The sequence below is a fragment of the Balaenoptera ricei genome, chromosome 11, assembly GCF_028023285.1.
Source record: "Balaenoptera ricei isolate mBalRic1 chromosome 11, mBalRic1.hap2, whole genome shotgun sequence".
Lineage (NCBI taxonomy): Eukaryota > Metazoa > Chordata > Mammalia > Artiodactyla > Balaenopteridae > Balaenoptera > Balaenoptera ricei.
Window position 1 is genome coordinate 84,061,669 of NC_082649.1, and position 18,189 is coordinate 84,079,857.

Here is an 18,189-nt window from a genome sequence, read left to right on the forward strand (position 1 = left end):
CCTCGCACAGAAACGAAGACCCAACACAGCCAAAAATAAATTAAAAAAAAAAAAAATTACCTGGCTATTTTACTAATGCATGAGTTGAATTACAACTTAAATAGAAAACTAAAATTGAGCAAAGGGCCTCAACGCCATGACTTATGTGGACATTACCGTTCAAGACAAATAAATCAAAGTCAAACATTAAGATGACTTAAGCAGCAACTATTCAAAAATCCTGGTAACCTGTATGCATGTGTAAGAATGGACTCCAAAGAAATGGTAAGAAATTAATAGAATAAAATCATGACATTTCAGAGTTGGAACAGTCCTTACAGAACAATTGGTTCAACATAATTGCTCTATGGTTGATGACTGTGGTTATCATCTCTTATTTTTTCTCTTCCAGAAAACACTGCTTCTTCTTATTGGGTACCCAATTTCCTTATGGAATTACCCCCTCCATTTCTTACTCTCAGCTCTGGTAGTTTGGGTGAGGGTGGTCTCGTTCCCAGGCCAACAAGTGGGTCTTTAACCCAGTCTGGACTCGTCAGAGCCCTGTAAACTCCTGGCCAGAGGACTGGTTCGGGGATAGGTTCCTGACCTAAAACTGATCATCTCAATTCTGGAATGTGTCTTAGAATTACCAGGAGACAACCAACCTCTCCCTCCTCTCTTCTCTCCTTCCTTCCTCCCTTCCTTCCCTCCCTCCCCTCTTTCCATCTTTCCTCCCTTCCTTCCTTCCCTCCCTCCTTCCCTCCCTTCTCTCTCTCTCTCCCCCTCTCCTTCTCCCTCTCCCTCCCACCCTCCCTTTCTTCCATCTTTACTCTTTCTTGCCCCCTGTCCCACTCCTTCTCCCTTAGGGATGCTAAGCTTGAGAATATGTACCTGGGATGGCCAGCAGCCATTTTGCCACCTTGTGGAAATGGGCTGCCTGAGAATGAAACCAACACAGAGACAAGCTGCTATAGATGCAGAGTTCACGCTCTGAGGCTCTGAGTTTCCAGATCTAGCCTTAACTGTAACCAAAAACATGTGCCTTTTGTAATTACAAGAACAAATTGTAATTACATAATTACTATTTCTTTTTTTTTAAAGAAAGCTTTTTTCTTAAGCTTGAGTTGGTTTTGTGCCACCACAAAAGAATCTACACAAATATGAGAGATTATTCAACCCAAAGAAGTGAATGTTGGTAAGTGAAAGGGTCAGGACTTTAGTCTCCTCTAGATCTGATGCTGGTTCTAGGAGATTGACATGGTAGACTAGCAAATCCATTAAAATCTTACGTGCAAAGCAGTTCGGGTAAAAAAGTGTGTACTACTTTTCAAGCTTCTTGGATACTGAGTACCGTGTTTAGACTGTCACCTCCTTTCATGGATATTCTTGCTTAGGATAGGGCCAAGTTTAACAAATACTAATCAAATTTAAAGGAAATTATTTTTCACCCTTACATATAGTACAGCTGAGACAAAAACTCGAAGGGGACGCCAGAAGGTCAGAAATGTAGGGCACCCTGGAGGAGGTAATGTATGGACTTCAAATCCACAACCAACACCAACTGCCCCCACTTCTACTCTGTACTCAGTATAGCTGTGGCCACACACACACCAGAAATTCATTCCATAAAAATTTATGGAAGCTATACTGTGCTGAGCAACAGGGATACTATGCAAGCAACATAAACTCAATACTTTGAGCTTCCAAGAAAATAAAGCTTCCCACTTATTTGAAAATAAAGGGCTATTTGCTTGTTATTAACCTTGTTATAAAATAATCACATGAACGATTTAATTTCTTTATCCCCTCCTCCAAACTGTATTGATTAGAAACATCAATATGTACAGCCATGTGAACACAAGCTTTTACAAAGGGCAAAAGAGTCAAATATGTAGTTTTTGTCTAAATGACAGAGTATACATTATTTCTTTTACAATACTAACTAGTTAATGTATCAAAAACCAAAACACACTTAAAAAGACACGTAATATTTTTCATGCATTGCATAACAATTAAGAAAGGACACAAGACTGATCTATCAAATGAGCTCTTTCTCCATGGCAAATATGGATCTATAAAATAATGACTTTTTAACTTTTGTCCAGGTATGAAATTTATGAGAACAATGTAAAAACTGGTAAAAAAAAAAAAAAAAACCCAACAAAAAGGTTTGGTCTGTGACACATTTGTACATTGAGAGGAAAACTGTTAATGTTGGCACCTGAGCCTCACATATGGGAGGAGGTTATGTCTGTGTATTTCCTTATGCAAACTGAGGTCACATTTTAACCTGTTAGACATCTGTGGCACTTACCTGGGCTTCTGGTGTGTATATAACGTTCATTCTTTCATTAAATAATCTCTTAACAGATACGGCTGCTGATAAAGTTGAGTAGAACTGGAATAATCCTGGGACAACCCAAATTTTCTAACTTTGGAGATATGCCTAAGACACTAAGGCTAGTGTCTTAGTAAAAGAAAAAAATTGTTTGAGGAATAAAATTGATTAAAATAAGAAACACAGATATCAGAGTTTACAAAACAGAGGATTTTATTTGAATTTCTGTACAGATAAAAATTTACCAAAATTTAAACAAAAACCTAAATCACATTCTTTCCCACCATAAAAATGGACACTGCAAAAAAGCCACATTCTCCCAATTACATTTTCCCAGGTGGTAGATTCTGAGGGAAAATGGGAGGGGAGAGAAGACAGTGACACTCACAGCATAATTTAATTTTCAGTGTTGTCTCATCTTGAAATGACAGTCAGAGATTTCCAGAAGAATCAACCTTCTTCAGTTTTGATATTAAAAGAGAAACTTCTACTTCAAAATCACAAATAAGGCTTCTGGCTTTATTTTTAGTGTGAGGTAAACAGTATATTCAATATTAAGGCAAATGGTAGGATACATGTATGGGGTATTGACTGCAGATCTTTCATTGTAAAATATATTTTGTAATATTTATGGATTTTCTAAACATGTTGGAGTTGGAAATTGTAAAAACTGTTGCAGTTTATAACACCTATTTGTTTCAATGTCTTAGCTGCACCTTTTGGTGGTAAAACTGTTAAATGTAATCTTATCTGAGTTTTTTTTTACAGCCTGTGATTTTTTTCTTTTTTTATTTTTTTTTATTACACAGGACGAAATGTGCACCAAAATTGTTGTAAATGAACCAGGGCCTGATCTCACATGCACACTGGTTGGCCACATAGACTGCTCCCCAAAGTTGGCAAAATAATGCCTACCGAGCTAGCTCACCATGACAGAGAAGTATTAGAAGGCAGGGCATTAATTTAATGAAGACTATAAGGGAAATCAGATTATTTAGGCTGTCTAGATATTCAAGAAAATACAGATTGGAGTTTCTTATACAGCGATTCTTGCTCCTCCCTTCCCCGTTTTTTCCCCAGTGGGATAACCATTTTCTTCACAGTGATGAGAGAACCATCACTTTTTATGGGTAAATGCACTTCTTCTTCCAAGGGATCAGGACAAAGACATCACTTCTCAGCCACGCTGGCCACAGCTTTCTTGGCTGCATCCTCCAGGTCGACGGCCGAAGTAATGGGGAGTCCGCTGTTACTGAGAATGTTCTGGGCCTCATGCACATTGGTTCCTGGAAGGGGGTGGGGGGATGGTGTACAGTCACTGAGATGGAACTGGAGGTGGTGCCCCAGGACGTTTCGTACAATTTGAAATCATGGGATGCCCGAGTCTCCTAACACCATTTAATTACAACTCAGTTCAGCTTTTTATGATCCAGATCTGGCTATTTAGATACATCCAGATGACACATTTATTTTTTTCCTCTTTTCACCTCAAATGTCTGGCATTAAAAAAGATACTGCCTATATTTTCTCTGGCATTAAAAAAATGGAAATATGAGGTTCTTAGAAGACTGTGAACAAAGAAAGATTAACAACACCTTGTTCAACTAGTTTGAAAGAGGAAAATATTCTGAAATGGATTTATCCTTTGATTGAATAGTCTGAATACGGAATCTAAAGAAAAAGTTATGCACAAAAAATGAGCAAGAGAATGGTAAATCAAGGCGTTGGGATGGTATGGAGTACTGGCAGTAATACATGAGGATGCTCAGGACTAATCTATCTGTGGCTTTTCACCAGGAACTAAATTAAATTCAGGTTCTAATCAATGTCATTGACGAGAAAGATGATGTGACAAGATCTGTATCAAGTGATGGTCCAGCTAGAAAAAAAGATGAAAGATAGGACTTGCAAGAGGCTAATGGACATTTTTTACTGATAGAAGTTGAAATTTCTGCTGATAATCCACACTCAAGTGGACTTAATGTGGTTTTGCCCCATTCCAGAAGTCTTTTGTCTTAATGATCTCTTGAAACGAAGGGTCTGAGTTGTGACCTAATCTGAGATCTGAAGTTCAGAGAATCTGCCCACCTAAGGCCATGAATCCACTGCTTGGAGACAATGACAGTATTCAATGTGTCCATTTATGCTTCTTCCCCACTCTATATAAGTTCAGATGCCATGAAAATGAACATTGTAGCCTCTGATGATGTCTCTTGGCCATTCCTTGTGGATCTGTAGCGTTTGCGGGCCAAGCTACCCTACCCAAATGTGTTCTTCGATGACTATTTAACATGCGAAATGCTTTTCTCTTCTTTCAGTGTGAACAAGCCCCTGGGAGAAATGTGATAAAATTTAAGTGTCTTAAAGAAACATCTCATCTTACATCATCTCCCGTGCTTTCATCTAGTTAGCAAGACAGAGCCTATTTATAAACAAAGACCTTGAAATATAGGCCTTGGAGGACCTCAGAGTATAAATTAAAAGGAGGTGCTTGGTCAGCATGTTTCATACAAAAAGGCCGAGGCCAAGTTAAGGAGGAGCAGATGAGCTGGGAAGGTGGTACAGTGTTGATTTTCCCGGGACCCTGGGTCCACCAGAGCCATGGGGAAGGGGACACTGGGCACTGTGTCTTCGGGTCAAGGCTGACTCACTGCAACTTTACACAGGAATCTGACCAATGGCCTCTAGGGCAAGCAAGAACTTGCTCTAGGGCAAGCAAGAAAGGTAGGGAAGTTGTTACCTAAAATTCCCAGCCACCCATCCTGGCTGGGCACTTTATTAGTTGCAAAATTTTGGGTAAATCATTTAACTCCTTTGCGCCTCAACTTCTTTACCTCCAGACATAACATTGTGATCATCTTCCTCATGACTAATACTGATTAAACACTTGCATACCAGTGCAATGCTAATCTTGCATACCAGATATAATGCTAAGTGACTTACATGGGGCATATGAAAATTTTACAATGACTATGAATAAATCCCATTGTCCCTGTTTCACAGATGAGATAACTGAGGCACAGAGAGGTTCACAGGGGAACTTCATAGTCACACAGGTTGTAAGAGGCAGACATGGTACTTGAATCCTGCTCTCTTTAATTATGTTCTAACGACATGCTGGTCTGTTTCCCTGTCTTTAAAATGAGGTAATAATGCTGGTAGCACAGGTTGCCATGAGAAGCAAATGAAATAATACATGTGAAAGCATTTGGTAAAAGGCGAAGTCTCTGTGGCAGTCATGGCTGGCTGTCTTCCAAAGATCCATGCTCCTCTGCTACGGGGGGAGAGAGCTACTGCTGGGAAGTGGCTGCCCAAACAGGAACTGCATTTCCCGGGTCCCCTCGCAGGCGGGAGGCTCATGTGACTGAGTTCTGGCCAATACACTGTGAGCAGAAATGAAAAACATGCCCATAACATCTCCATTGGTACTCTCTATATTCTCTCTCTCTTGGTTTTCCTCGTCTGTCTTCTGGAATGCTGTCAGCTAAGACAACCTTGGAAGACACTTTTTTCAGATGACAATGACTCCCTCAGCCCGGAAGCTTGAGTAACCCTGTAGAGCAGAGCACCTGGCTCACTCACCCTCTCCGACTTTATATGAGTGAGAAAGAAACTTCTAGTATGTTGCCTCTGACATTTCAGCACATACCTGTTGTTACGGGAGTGAGCATTACTTTAACTAACAGACTACTTTGTAAGGGTGGGAGGCAGCTTCTAAAATGACTCTTAAATGATTGATCCCGACTTCTTGGTGCTCACGCCCCTTGAGTGTGGGCTGGAGCCAGGACCTGCCTCTAATGAACAAGAATATAGCAAAAGTAATGGAAGGTCACTTCTGAGACAAAGTCCACTTTCTGTGTGTTCACTCTGACGAAGCCAACTTCCACGCTGTGGGCGATGGGCTGCCCTATGGAGAAGCTCACGAGGCAAGGAACTCAGGGCAGCCTCCAGCCAAAAGCCAAGGAGGAACGGAGGCCTTCATTCCAACAACCCAAGAGGAGCTGCATCCTGTCAACAACCATGTGACTGTGCCTGGAGGCGACCCTCCCCAAGGCAGGCTGCGACAGGACCCCAGGCTGCAACAATGTGATTGTACTTGTGACAGACCTTGAGCCAGAGGACCCAGCTAAGCCAGCCCTGGATTCCCCACCACAGAAACTTCGAGATGATCCATGTTCCTTAGGTTAATCAGCTAAATTTCGGGGCAATTTGTTTCACACTGGTACTTAACTTAATGCAGATGTAAAGATTTATTATTTCATTAAGAACAACCTCACTGTGCATTTTGATTCATTTGGTAAAGTTTCAGCCAAGGTCCCAGAGGTTGAAAAGTAGGACAGAGGATCACACTGTGGGAGGTGTTGGGTACCAAGCTAAGGGATTCCAACATTAACCTGTAGGCAGCGCTTTCATGGAGTAGTGACGCAGCGTGAATCAAAGTCCTGACAGACATAGAATTGAATCAGTCTTTGCACCAGGAGGTCAGTGCAAGTTAAATATGGAAATGTTTATCTCCTTCAACAGAGACATGGACCAGCACTCACTCTCCACCTGGCCTCCAACCTGCCAGGGAAGAAATCTCTGCTAAGATACAGAAGGCTCTTCTCCCTCTTCCTTCCTCAATACACAGCTCCCAAGATCCCCATGCATCACCCCAAGAGGCAGTCTCATCTGCCTGAACACTCCTCACCTTCTAATCTACCTTTCCTCCATGTGATTCCTCCTGTGGGTACAGGTCTCACCCACGCCTGCCAAGCTCTGTCTAACTGGACTGAATTAGCTGTGCTAGTAGTAGCCATAATAATAATAAAAGCAATAATAGCAGCTATAACTTAGCATGGGTCACACATTGTTCTGGGGTTCTAAGTACACTAGCTCCTTTGTTCCTCAGTAGCAACCCTGAGATAGCTTCTATTATTATCTTCCTTTTGCAGAGGAGAGGAATGAGGCACAAATAAGTTAAAGGCTAGTCTAGCAAGCATGGCTAGTCATAGTTAGGAAGCAGTGCAATGAGCATTCAACAATGCTTGAAACATCCACGCTATACTTGAATAAGTCCCTCTTATGATTTTGTAAATATGTCATCATCATCATCATAACAACAATAAAAAAAATCTCTGATTTACAAAGTCCTCCCACATTACTTTATTTGACCCTTACAAGGACTCTGTGAGATCTATGTTTCTAAATGAACTTGTGAGTTTGGTGTTTATAAATCAGTTCTTTTTTTTTTTTTTTTTAAGCCAAGAGCACTGAGGCCTAGTGACTGATTGGCAGGATTTGGTTTCAAAATCCTTTGCTTTTCAGACTCTATTTTGATTTCCTGGTGACTCCTGTTTGACATTTAAAACACACAGCACTTTCCCATGCATGAGATCATCTGAACCTCAACGAGGCTATAAGTTATTTAAGAACAAGGATCACATACAACTAGGATGTCTCCTCTTTCCAATCTCTCCTTCTGGCTAAACCTTCCATCCCCACTGTCCCCTGTTCTATGAGGGACCACGGGGTATTCTCTGTCCCAAGGCGGACCTCGATTGTTCCCAAGACACTGACTGCACCTGACCCAAGGGTGGTCCAAACACAGACCACGGTCATTAGCTTGTCCAATTAGATTCGCTCTCCAGAGAATCTCAAAGAGTAGTTTCCATGAAATAGAAAGTAGTAGCATGAAAAGGACTTACCAGTCACAAGTAAGCAGATAAGAGAAAGTCTGTGCAAATACTCAGAGGGTGAAGAAGTCAAGTGAAGAGACAAGTGCTGGAATGATGTTCCTGAGGTCTGCCTCCAAGTCAGACCCTCCTCCTCCTGAGGGCCAACTTTATTATGGTTCCTGCCCACTGAAAGAACTGTTTGTTCATGGTTAGCTGAGTTCCTTTCCATGTGTATGGTTGAAATAAGCTCCTGATCACTTTTTGGGGGGAGGGAAAAATGGATTGATATAACCAACTAGCCAGTTCCTTAATTAATCCCCTCTTCAGCACCCAACTTAGCACCAGATATTCCCAAGGGGGAAAATGACTGACAAAGAAATCTGTGGACCTGCAGACAAGCTGGGGCTTTGGCCTGCTGTGCCCTCCAACCGGAGCTCTGTTGCCCCCTCTGCTGGGCAGACACCATATGCCCATGAGCTACCTGTTTAAATGACATTTCTTTGGGGATGCCTTCTTGTCACCACATCCCAACCCCCAATCCAGAGTAGGGGATTGTAAGATGAGCTTCTAGAATACTTTGTACATCTAAAATCACAGCACTATTTGGACTGCTTATTGATGTTGCTCTGTCCCCGCTAAGCATACGCTTCACGAGGGCTGCCACTTGGTCAGCCTTGCTCACCGCGTACCTCCAGGCTCAGCACAGTATCCCACACACAGGATGTGCCTGTAGATGGACTGAATAACTACAGATGGGCTCATCCGTACAAAGTGTGCTCCAGGCGACAGCAAGTGTGGATGAGTCCTCTTCTCATCACCTTGCTGACCCAACACCCCCAAATAACGCTTTTTCAGGAGGTTGAAATCAAAATCCCAAATGGCCTGAGAGCAAATGAGGAGGGCTGCTCCTGAGCTTTCTCTAAGTTCTCAAGGGCTTCTGTCGTGGCCTCTTTCTCTAAGAAGGTCCATGTATTAACTGGCTGTACTGAGTGCCCTTGAAGGAGGACTCCAAGCTGCTGTCACTGCCGGCTGCCCAGGCACCAGAGGCTGCTGTGCTCAATGTTAACAACTAGCCAGCGGGGCCGGGGTAAGAGAGGGTGGGGCAGCGCCACACAAACACACGGCCCTTCTCTCCCTCCAGCTACTCCTGCAGGGCCATATCAAACTGCCTAATCGCTTCATCATTCCAGGATCCACTAAAGTGAATTTTAATTATACTTGCAGTTACACTTTAATTACAGCCTTAATTATTAAGCACATACTAGGCATGCTCAGAACCAAGCAGTTTTGGAAGAGAACCTCGCTCTGAAATATAAAGCTCGGGCACAGGAGTATGAGGAGGAAGGGGGCACATACAGAGGGGCCTTGGTCAGATGCAAATCTGTGACGTGAGGTGTGTGTGGGGGGGTGTCAGAAACAGAGGCAGGAATGAGAGAAGCACACACAGACAGAGAACAGATGAGACAGAAGGCATGGCAGAGCCTGAGGCAGGAGAGTCGGAAAGAAAGAAACAGAAAGAGAGGCAGGAGAGAGACACAGAGAGACGAGAGAGACAGAGAGGGAGAAAGGGAAAGAGACAAAAAAAAAAAAAAAGAGAGAGAGAGAGAGAGGCAGAAGGGATGAAAGAGGAGACTAGAGACGGAGACAACTAAGAGAATGAGAGACAAAGAGTCAGAGAGTGAGGGGAAAACAAGTGAGGTTGCCAAGTCCCTTCTGCAGCAGCCCTACCCTGACCCTGCCAGCATCTCCCTTCCAGCACCCTGACTGGCTTCTCCTCGGCCGGCAGGGCTAGGGACAGGCCAGGGAGAAGCAAAGCCAGGGCAGGCCCTGCTGCCCACGGACCCTGCCTTGGAGAGGAATTACAGGTCGCTTCCTGGTTCCTGTTGAGAGAGCAGCTGTAAGGGGAAGTGGGGATGCACAGAGAAGAGGGTTAGAAAGAAAAACAGCAGTCACTGAAATGAGGTCACTGGAAAAGAAAAGAGGAACAGAGGGAGCCTTGCTCGTTTGCGGATTCCTTTTGTTAATGATATTATGTGAGCATTTCAGGTTAGTTTCTTCTTGATTCACCAAGTGGCTGACATCTCCCATTCCCTCCCCAGTCTTTATTTCTAAATAGAAACCATCATAGCTGCTTTAAACCGTGACACAGAATCAAGAGTTCCAAACAGACTGTTTATGCCTGTGCACCCAATTACAAAGGAAATTGATCTCTTCCCCACATTTAAATTGCGCTGCTGACATGCTCTAATATTTATTAAACGCTGCATTGCTTTTTAATGAGGCTGCAGGACAACACTTTTAACAACCACCTATACAGTTAACTGATCAACTCATGCTGGTCGAACTTTAGGCATTTCTTAATATCTGCCTGTTGAAAGCCACTCAGCTAAATCGTTACCTACCCACTGCATGCCTTAAGAACAGCAATACATAGAGAGTCAAAGGGGACCGATTTTAAAATGAAATCTTGCTCTATTGGTAGAGGATATTATAAAAAGAATAATAATAATTATTAAAATCTTTAAAAATTCTCCACCTCTTCTGCACGATTTACCACTGACTTCCTGCCACTGGGTGGAGTGAGAGAGCTGTATACAGAGATGCCAGGTTAATTTATCAAAATTCGTTCTTTGCTTTCATTACATGGAGAGAAGACAACAGTAGTGGATACAAATTACAGGGTTTTGTTCAAAAGGTGCAGCCCCTCCCTGCCACTCCAGCCAGCTTTTTATCACAGGGCTGTGAAGAAAACCACTCTCTAGTCAAAGGGTGCAGAAGCTGTCTTTTTAAAAGTATTATATTAATAGGAATTCAGCTTTTTTAAAAAGAATAATAAGTTAGCACTTATTCAGTATATGCTAGGTATAATAAATGTTTTTTGGACAAGTGACTAAAGGGGTTCACAAGTATCCTATCAGTTGAATCTTCACAGCAACCCTAAAGTTGACATCATTTTTATCCCCACTTTACAGATGAGGCGACCGAGGCACTGGGAGGCTTAGGAACTTGCCCAACATCCCCCAGCAAATCACAGGCTGAACCAGGACTAGAACCCAGGTTTGTCTGACTGTAAAACAACATGACAACCACACAGCCTTGGCCTTTTAGTGCTAGAAGGAATCCCAGGGCTCCTTTAGGATAAGTCTCTTGTTCTCACTAGAGGCAACTGAGTTCATGACATGTGAGATAATTTGCTCAGTCAAACAACCAGTGAACCGTGACAGATCTGACTCTCCGGCTGGTGCTGTCAGGGCTAGCAAACTATGGCCTGGGGGACAAACCCAGCCTGCTGCCTCTTTTTGTACCACCTGGGAACTAAGAATAGTTTTTACATTTTTTAAACAGTTGGGGAAAAAAATCAGAATAATATTTTGTGATACATGAAAATTACATGAAATTCAAATTTCAGTGTCCATAAATAAAGTTTCAGTGGAACACAGCCAAAGTGATTCATTTACAGATTGTCGATGGCTGCTTTTGTGCTACAGTGGCAGAGCTGAGGACTTGTGACAGAAACAGCATGGCTCATAAATCCTAAAATATTTCGACCTCTGCTTTGAATAACTGAGTCCTTTTTTCCCTCCCCCTGGGACAGGAGAGGTCAGTGGAAGCAAAGCAAATTCTATGAAGCAGCAGATTCCTCCTCAAATGTTCACGGTCCCTGTGCCCTTGGTCCTCCTCCATTATTCTTTCAAGTGACAATCAGAGAGAGAAGGTCCATTTTCTTGGTGACACTAGAAAGCTTATCACATCTCTTGTGTCTTGTTATTATACTGTTGGAAATGGAATCATTCATTGAGGATGAGAGGCAAAGCTCCTGCTGCATCAGTGGCCCTCATTCATCTGAGACGATGGGCATCTTACATCTAGCACCTTGCAGGCAACCAGCGGAGTCCATCCATGTGGCATCACTCGAGTTGTGGACAAGAGCTCAGATAAAAACGACAGCTGACATTTATTGAGCCAGGCATCATTCTAGGTTATTTTAAAACTAATCTGCTCCTGACAATAACCCTGTGAGGCTGCCATATTTTTATTCCCATTTCACAGATGAGGAAGCTGAGATTTAAACTTCGCTCTGTTACCAACTAGCTGAGCAACCTGGGAAAGTTACTGCAGCTGGATGAGTATCTCACTGAAATACCTTGTATCACATTTTATAAAAATTGAAGATAGCATAAGATAGCCTGTGGGGCTGTATCATGCACACCTACTTCCCTCAATGATTTCTTCTCCCTTGGTAAGAAAAAACCGAATGCCCAGGGTGTGAATGTGACAGGCATTCCTATGATGACAGCAGGCGGTGGCAGGAAGCGGAATGCCAGGTTTTTTACCACGTTTCCATGAATGGTGTGTATGCGCTTATGATCACGCAAGCAGGTCTAGGATCAAGTCTGACATATTATTATTGAGGGCTTATGACAGGTACCTATGCTCTTGCTTTCAACTATATGAACTCTCAAAAAAGTAACACAGATATTAATGCAAACCAAAGGTACAGGAGCCTTAATGTTAAACTAAAATGGGAGGAACCCTCTGGTAAGTAGGACACTTTACAGTTCTGCACCTGCTGGGATAGGGCTGTTCTTATAAAGAAGGAGCGTTCCTACATACGCCCTTATCTATCTGCATGTGGACTTCCCTTTCACGCCTTCCTTGAGTCTACCTCATGGCTTTCAATCCATGTATTGATATATTCTAATTTAAGGTGATTGCAGGAATTTTCACAGGTAATTTCGGTGGTGTGAGACTTCTGTCTGAAACGCTGGCTTTGGAACTCCACTGCTGCCTAAGAAGTGATGTGACTGTATCACTGCACAGGCTCTGAATGTATCTGGGAGAAATATTTTCCTGAGTAGACGTCATTGCTAATATTTTCCTGCGAAGAAGTTAGATTCGGAGAGCTTAATATTGCCTGTCAAATGCTTTGTTGGCTCCTAACGACGTCTTTCAGAGCTGAGGATGGAGGGAGATTTAGACACTGGTACCATGGGAAGTTTCCAGAATTCTAGATCTTGATGTTGGTCTCTTCTCTACACCAGGCAACAAACTATGTCCCACTGTTTGCTTTCGTAAAATAAGATTTACTGTGGCACCACCAGGCCCACTCCTTTCTTTACTGTCTACGCTGCTTTGGCACCACGATGGCAGAGCTGAGTTATTGCGACAGGGAATACATGGCTCAAAAAGCCTAAAATCTGGCCATTTACAGAAAAAGTCTGCACACCTTTCTGCTACACCAGCCAAATTTGTGGCCCTGTGGCCCAGCCTCATTTGGTGCTACTCCAGCTTGAAGCTCCCACTTCCTACTTCTGATGCAGGGGCAGCTGTATTTCTAGGGAAGGAAGTCCCACCTATGCTCTCTTTGAATCAACAATGGCCACTAGCTGGCTCAAGGGCCCTCACTCTCCTTACCCACATCAGTAACGATCAGAGAACTCTTTTCTGCTGAGCTGGGATATAGTCTCAGAATCTTTCTTGGTACAGGCCGCAGGCAGCCACTGCTAATAAAGAGAAGGTGGCATGAGATGAAAGCTATCTGTCTTCCCTGTTCTAAAACATTCCACGAGAAAGTTAGTCTCTCTGCTTAGGTAACTCTGCCTCCAGACAGCCTCAAGGTGGCGCTCTCTGGGAGAGGCTTATTTCACCTGTCACCTGTAAAACAGCACAGACTGAATCTGCTTCAGTCTTTTCCCTGATAGCAATGTCTCTCTCTCTCTCTCTCTCACTGATGGCTGATCAAATATGACTTTCAAGGGTTATATAAGGAACCTGAGGCATGAAGAAATGAACTGAGTGGTCACGGAGAAAATACTCAGGGAGCAGAGGGTGGTACTGTGAGGTCATGAGCAGGACGCGGGATATGCCCATCCCCACACCTGCCATGTGCCTTGTTCAAGTGCTCCACCCCCAGCTTCTGCTCAGGAAATCAACTTTGGGCTCTTGTTTTTGAAGAGATGTCCATCACCTAGACTGGGGTGGGCACCTGACCAAAAGGCAGCCCACTCCTAAGGAGACTAATGACCTGTAATGTACCTGAGGGGGCATCTCCTTCCGTGCGGAGGGGCAGTCATTGGCATAATATGCCTTGTCTCTTCTTTGACGTTCACTGGCTCTACGGTGGCAGTGGAGAGACTTATCTGGCTGAAATGTGTGAAAGGAGAAAGTTGGCATGTGCAGCCCCGCCCCTTCCTCTGCCTTTCCTTTTGACATGCTCCTCACAGTGAGCCCAGGTCATCCTCTGCCCCGGGGCGGGAGACCTGCCCAAGGCCAGCAGTGGCCATGAATGGCTGTGGAGAGCCGCCTAATTCTGGGGTTCAGAGTAAGAAAGCTCACTGTTAGCATATAGTAAGGTACCTCCTTCAACTTCTTTGTTAGAAATGAAGGTGCTATTTTGGTTTCCTTAGTCTTTTTTCCTATTTCTCACCAGGATCAGAACCCAGATGGGGAAGAATCTGTTGGGTCCCCTCAAAGACCCTAACAACATGGCCTAGTTGGATGGGCTGTACACAACAGGAGGGATGGTTATTAATAAGCTTAAAAGATGGATGACCTGTGCGATCTACACTTCTAGGGAACACAGAGGGAGCAGGCTGGCCTTAGCGAGAGGCTGAGGGGGTAGAGGCACCAAGAAAGAACAAGAGGGAGTGAGAAGGTTTGAGTAGGGGGCTTTCCAGGTGCAATTCCATTAAAGCCTTACACTAAACCTCCTTTTCACTAAGGTGGTCGGAGAATGAAGTCATTACATCCATAAAAATAAAACAAAAACAAAACACTGCATAACACAGAGGCCATCTTCCTTAAAGGAGGCCTAGTCCTGTAGTTACACTGACTACTTTCTTCAGGTGCAGTAGGCTTTTTCTTGCGCAAGGCAGCAGATGTACAACACGATATAAATTTCAGTTAGTCACATGAACTACCTAGGGGTAAAATGAAAACTCAAATTGCCAAATATAGTAGATTCTTTGTCTGGAAACTTAAATATTAGATCTCAAAAAACTTTAACTAGCCTAATACTTTAGATAGGTCCTATGAGACTTGGTCTAAGGTTTAAGTGTGATGAAGTTTAAGCATTCATAAGTGTTTATCGATTTTGAAAATGAGAGGATTTAAGGCTCGATGACAGAACAGGATTGTCTCCAATGTCACTGTCTCCAATGACACAGGGAGAAGATGCTAGTGATTAAAAGGAGGAGAGGAGATAGATGTCAATGTGAAGTGTAATTGGTCCCAGTAAATAAGCACCCACAGGGGACAGTGAAGGAGGGAGGAGATGAAGAGAGGTGAGTGGACACTGGCAAGGCAGAAAGGCCGGTGAGGAACGAGGTGTGTAGAAAATGGGGAGAGTGGGAACAGAGGAAAAATGAGAATCAAACAGAGAGAGGAGAAGAGACGTGCCCTGACAGAGAATGTCAGAACCCTCCTCCAGGAGCCACGTTCCCAATGACAGCCGCACCAGAACTGAAACATGGACAGAAGGGAAGATGTGCTTGGTGAGGCTGGGGTGCAGGCGGGGACCAGGTCCATCTCATCTTGCAGGGAGCAGGAACTGAGAAAGGAAGAGAAGATGAAAACTCGGTACAGAGCACAGCTGGAAAATGTGCAAAAAGGCAAAGAGGCCAGGGGTGTTATCAGACACAGAGCCAGACGCCGGCCCTGCTGGGCATCTGCCCTCACTCTGCCCAGGATGGTGCCACCACTCAGCTGCGGGTCCCTTAATCTCTGCTGACTCAGTGTAAGCAGCAAGCCTAGGGCTCAAACATTCTGAATGAAAACTTTTCCAAGCTAGTCGGTGACAGTCAATCTGCCAAGGGTTACTTTCCGATGGGAGTCAGAAGGATAATCTCCTCTCCGGGTCTCACGCCCTAGCATAACTGATGCCTTGCCAAATGGACGGCTGCCAAGTAGACAGACACAGCTGAAAGCTCTGTGGCTGTCTCTTAACGCTTGAATGCTCGGGGTTTCTCTTCCCCTCAAGCAGACCAAACCATCACACAGCAGTTTCCCGGTGTCCATGTTAAGAACACTTGATTTGCATTCCTCTGGCTGTGGCTCCAATCTGTCAGTATTTCAGGAAGCAAGTGTCCACGGATAAGAGGTGCTGGTGCCTTATCAAGAAAGTAAGAGAAATAGAGGACAAAGTTTCTGACTCAGGGATGTTTACGTTCTCAACAACTTCAGAGAGAGTTTAGGGAACATTAGAAAGATTGGAAAGGATAAGGAGGGAGACCACAAGGGATTTCTGTTTCTAAAGACATCTGGCAAAAGAGAAGCAAAATGTTTATGTTGCTGAAACAAAATTCCGGTATTGGGTGGAAAAATCAAATTGAGAAGATCTGGCTAAGAGAAACAGGATCCAATCTACAGATTATCTAGACTCACTATTATTTCCTTATGAGCTTAACTTGGAATCATAATGAACACCTGAGAGAAAAGCAAATTCCTCTTCAGGCATATATGAGACATAGAAGTTAGTTGCAGATTGAAGTGGGACAGTAAGAAGGAAAAATGAATTCTAAAAAAGAAAAGTTCTCTTGAAGTTTTGGCAGATTCTGATCCAGAACCATAAAAATGCCCATATGAAATCCAAAGCTTTGGCTAAAACACATTTGCACACTGAATACACCAAGTTGTCAATAAATGCCTGTACATTTCTCAACAGTATCAGGGGTTGGGCTGAATTAACCATCTAGGTAATTTTTGTGCCAAGTATGAATACATTTCAAAAAGGAAAGAAAAACTAAAACTCATTTCATTTTATTTGTTCTTTATTCATTCCAGGAACAACTGTCTACAAAAGCTAAACTCCCCCCACCACCCCCGAAAAGTGTGCTTCTTCAATTTACCCAGGAGTCTTTTGAATAAAAATAATCCTGTGTCTCAGCTGGTAAATTCTATTCTGATAAGGCAAGTAAATACATGTAATTATAAAGTTACCATTCTCAAAGAGGAGAGTAATCCTTTCCTTATCCACTGGTAAAAACAGCTTATAATTATTATACAGCTGATAACAAAGATTTGTCCACAAAATCCCACTAAATCAACAAGCCTGATTTGATTGATTAAAACTTCTAACATCAGGACATTTCTAATACACCGTGTGCAGCAACAGAGTCTTTAAAATGTGGGCCACAAATTGGTGAGACTGACGGCAAGGAACTTGGCTCTTCTGAATGGCCATATAACAGCCAAGAGAGGCCACCTGCTTTATTTATAGGAAACAGATGCTGAACGAGTAACAAATCACAGTATTGGGCTTTTGAAATATTTGTTATCTTGGTCATTAAAAATCTCACATTTATTCAGACTATACAGCCATGTGTCAGAGTATCAAAAACTCAGAAAGCAGCTAATAGATATTAGCAATAGTAATTATTTATTATTGTAATTCAGACTCTGGTAAGGTTTTTCTCCCACACTTAGTTTTTACGTGTCACTCAGTTTTTCATAGATGCTGGGTTGGTGGACACCCCTGTCTCTTCTCACCTTTACTAGCTAGACAATAGTGGGTGTTCTGGGAATGTGAACCAATTTTAATATTAATAGAAATAAAGTTAATTTTGAAGTTTATCGGCTAAAACAAAGTATAGTGTCAAGTTAAACACAAACTATCACTAGAATTGTTCAAAATATTCCTGCTTCTTTGTATCACTTTGTCTTTCTCTGTCACCACCGACAATGAAGAGTTTGCTCTGTTTAGAAAAACAGAGAGAACCAAATCATACTCTAAGTTTGGGTAAAATATAACTGAATGCAGAGAGATTTGTGAGAGGAGCAGAATTTATGCTCTGACCCAGAGGAAAGCAAATGAAAAATTTACATTAAGTCTAAGAGAAATTCCTCAGAGGGCCCTGTAGTTAGCAACTTTTTCCCCACTGGAAGCACTAAGAACAAGACTTTCTGTGACAGGACATTTTGGGTTTTGACTGGTTTCTCATTTTAACTGAGCTGTACTGCAGGGGAACAATTTCCAATGCAGTGAGTCCTGAGTGTGGTTTACTGGGCCCTTCAAAATGAGGGTGACATCCATTTGTCTGTCATACTTCTCTTTGGATCTTCCCCTGTAGTCCCACATCTCTGCCTCCACACAGGTTCCATCTGATGTTACAGCTTCATCTCAAACAAAGCATGACTAGATCCTAGTGTCATCCTCTCCCAGTCTCTCTATCTAGTTTCCACTTTTGACTTTCCCAAGTCCATCAACTGTGCCATCCT

General features: G+C 43.0%; 1 protein-coding gene across 1 annotated transcript in view; it reads right to left on the minus strand.

Moving 5' to 3' along the window:
• Positions 1 to 2,512: 2,512 nt before the first annotated feature.
• Positions 2,513 to 18,189, minus strand: part of SUCLG2 (succinate-CoA ligase GDP-forming subunit beta) — a 264,080-nt gene continuing 248,403 nt past the window's right edge. The window contains exon 11 of the mRNA XM_059940153.1: positions 2,513 to 3,603. Within this exon, the coding sequence (XP_059796136.1) occupies positions 3,488 to 3,603 (116 nt within the window). The 3' untranslated portion in view covers positions 2,513 to 3,487. The remainder of the gene's footprint in view (positions 3,604 to 18,189) is intronic.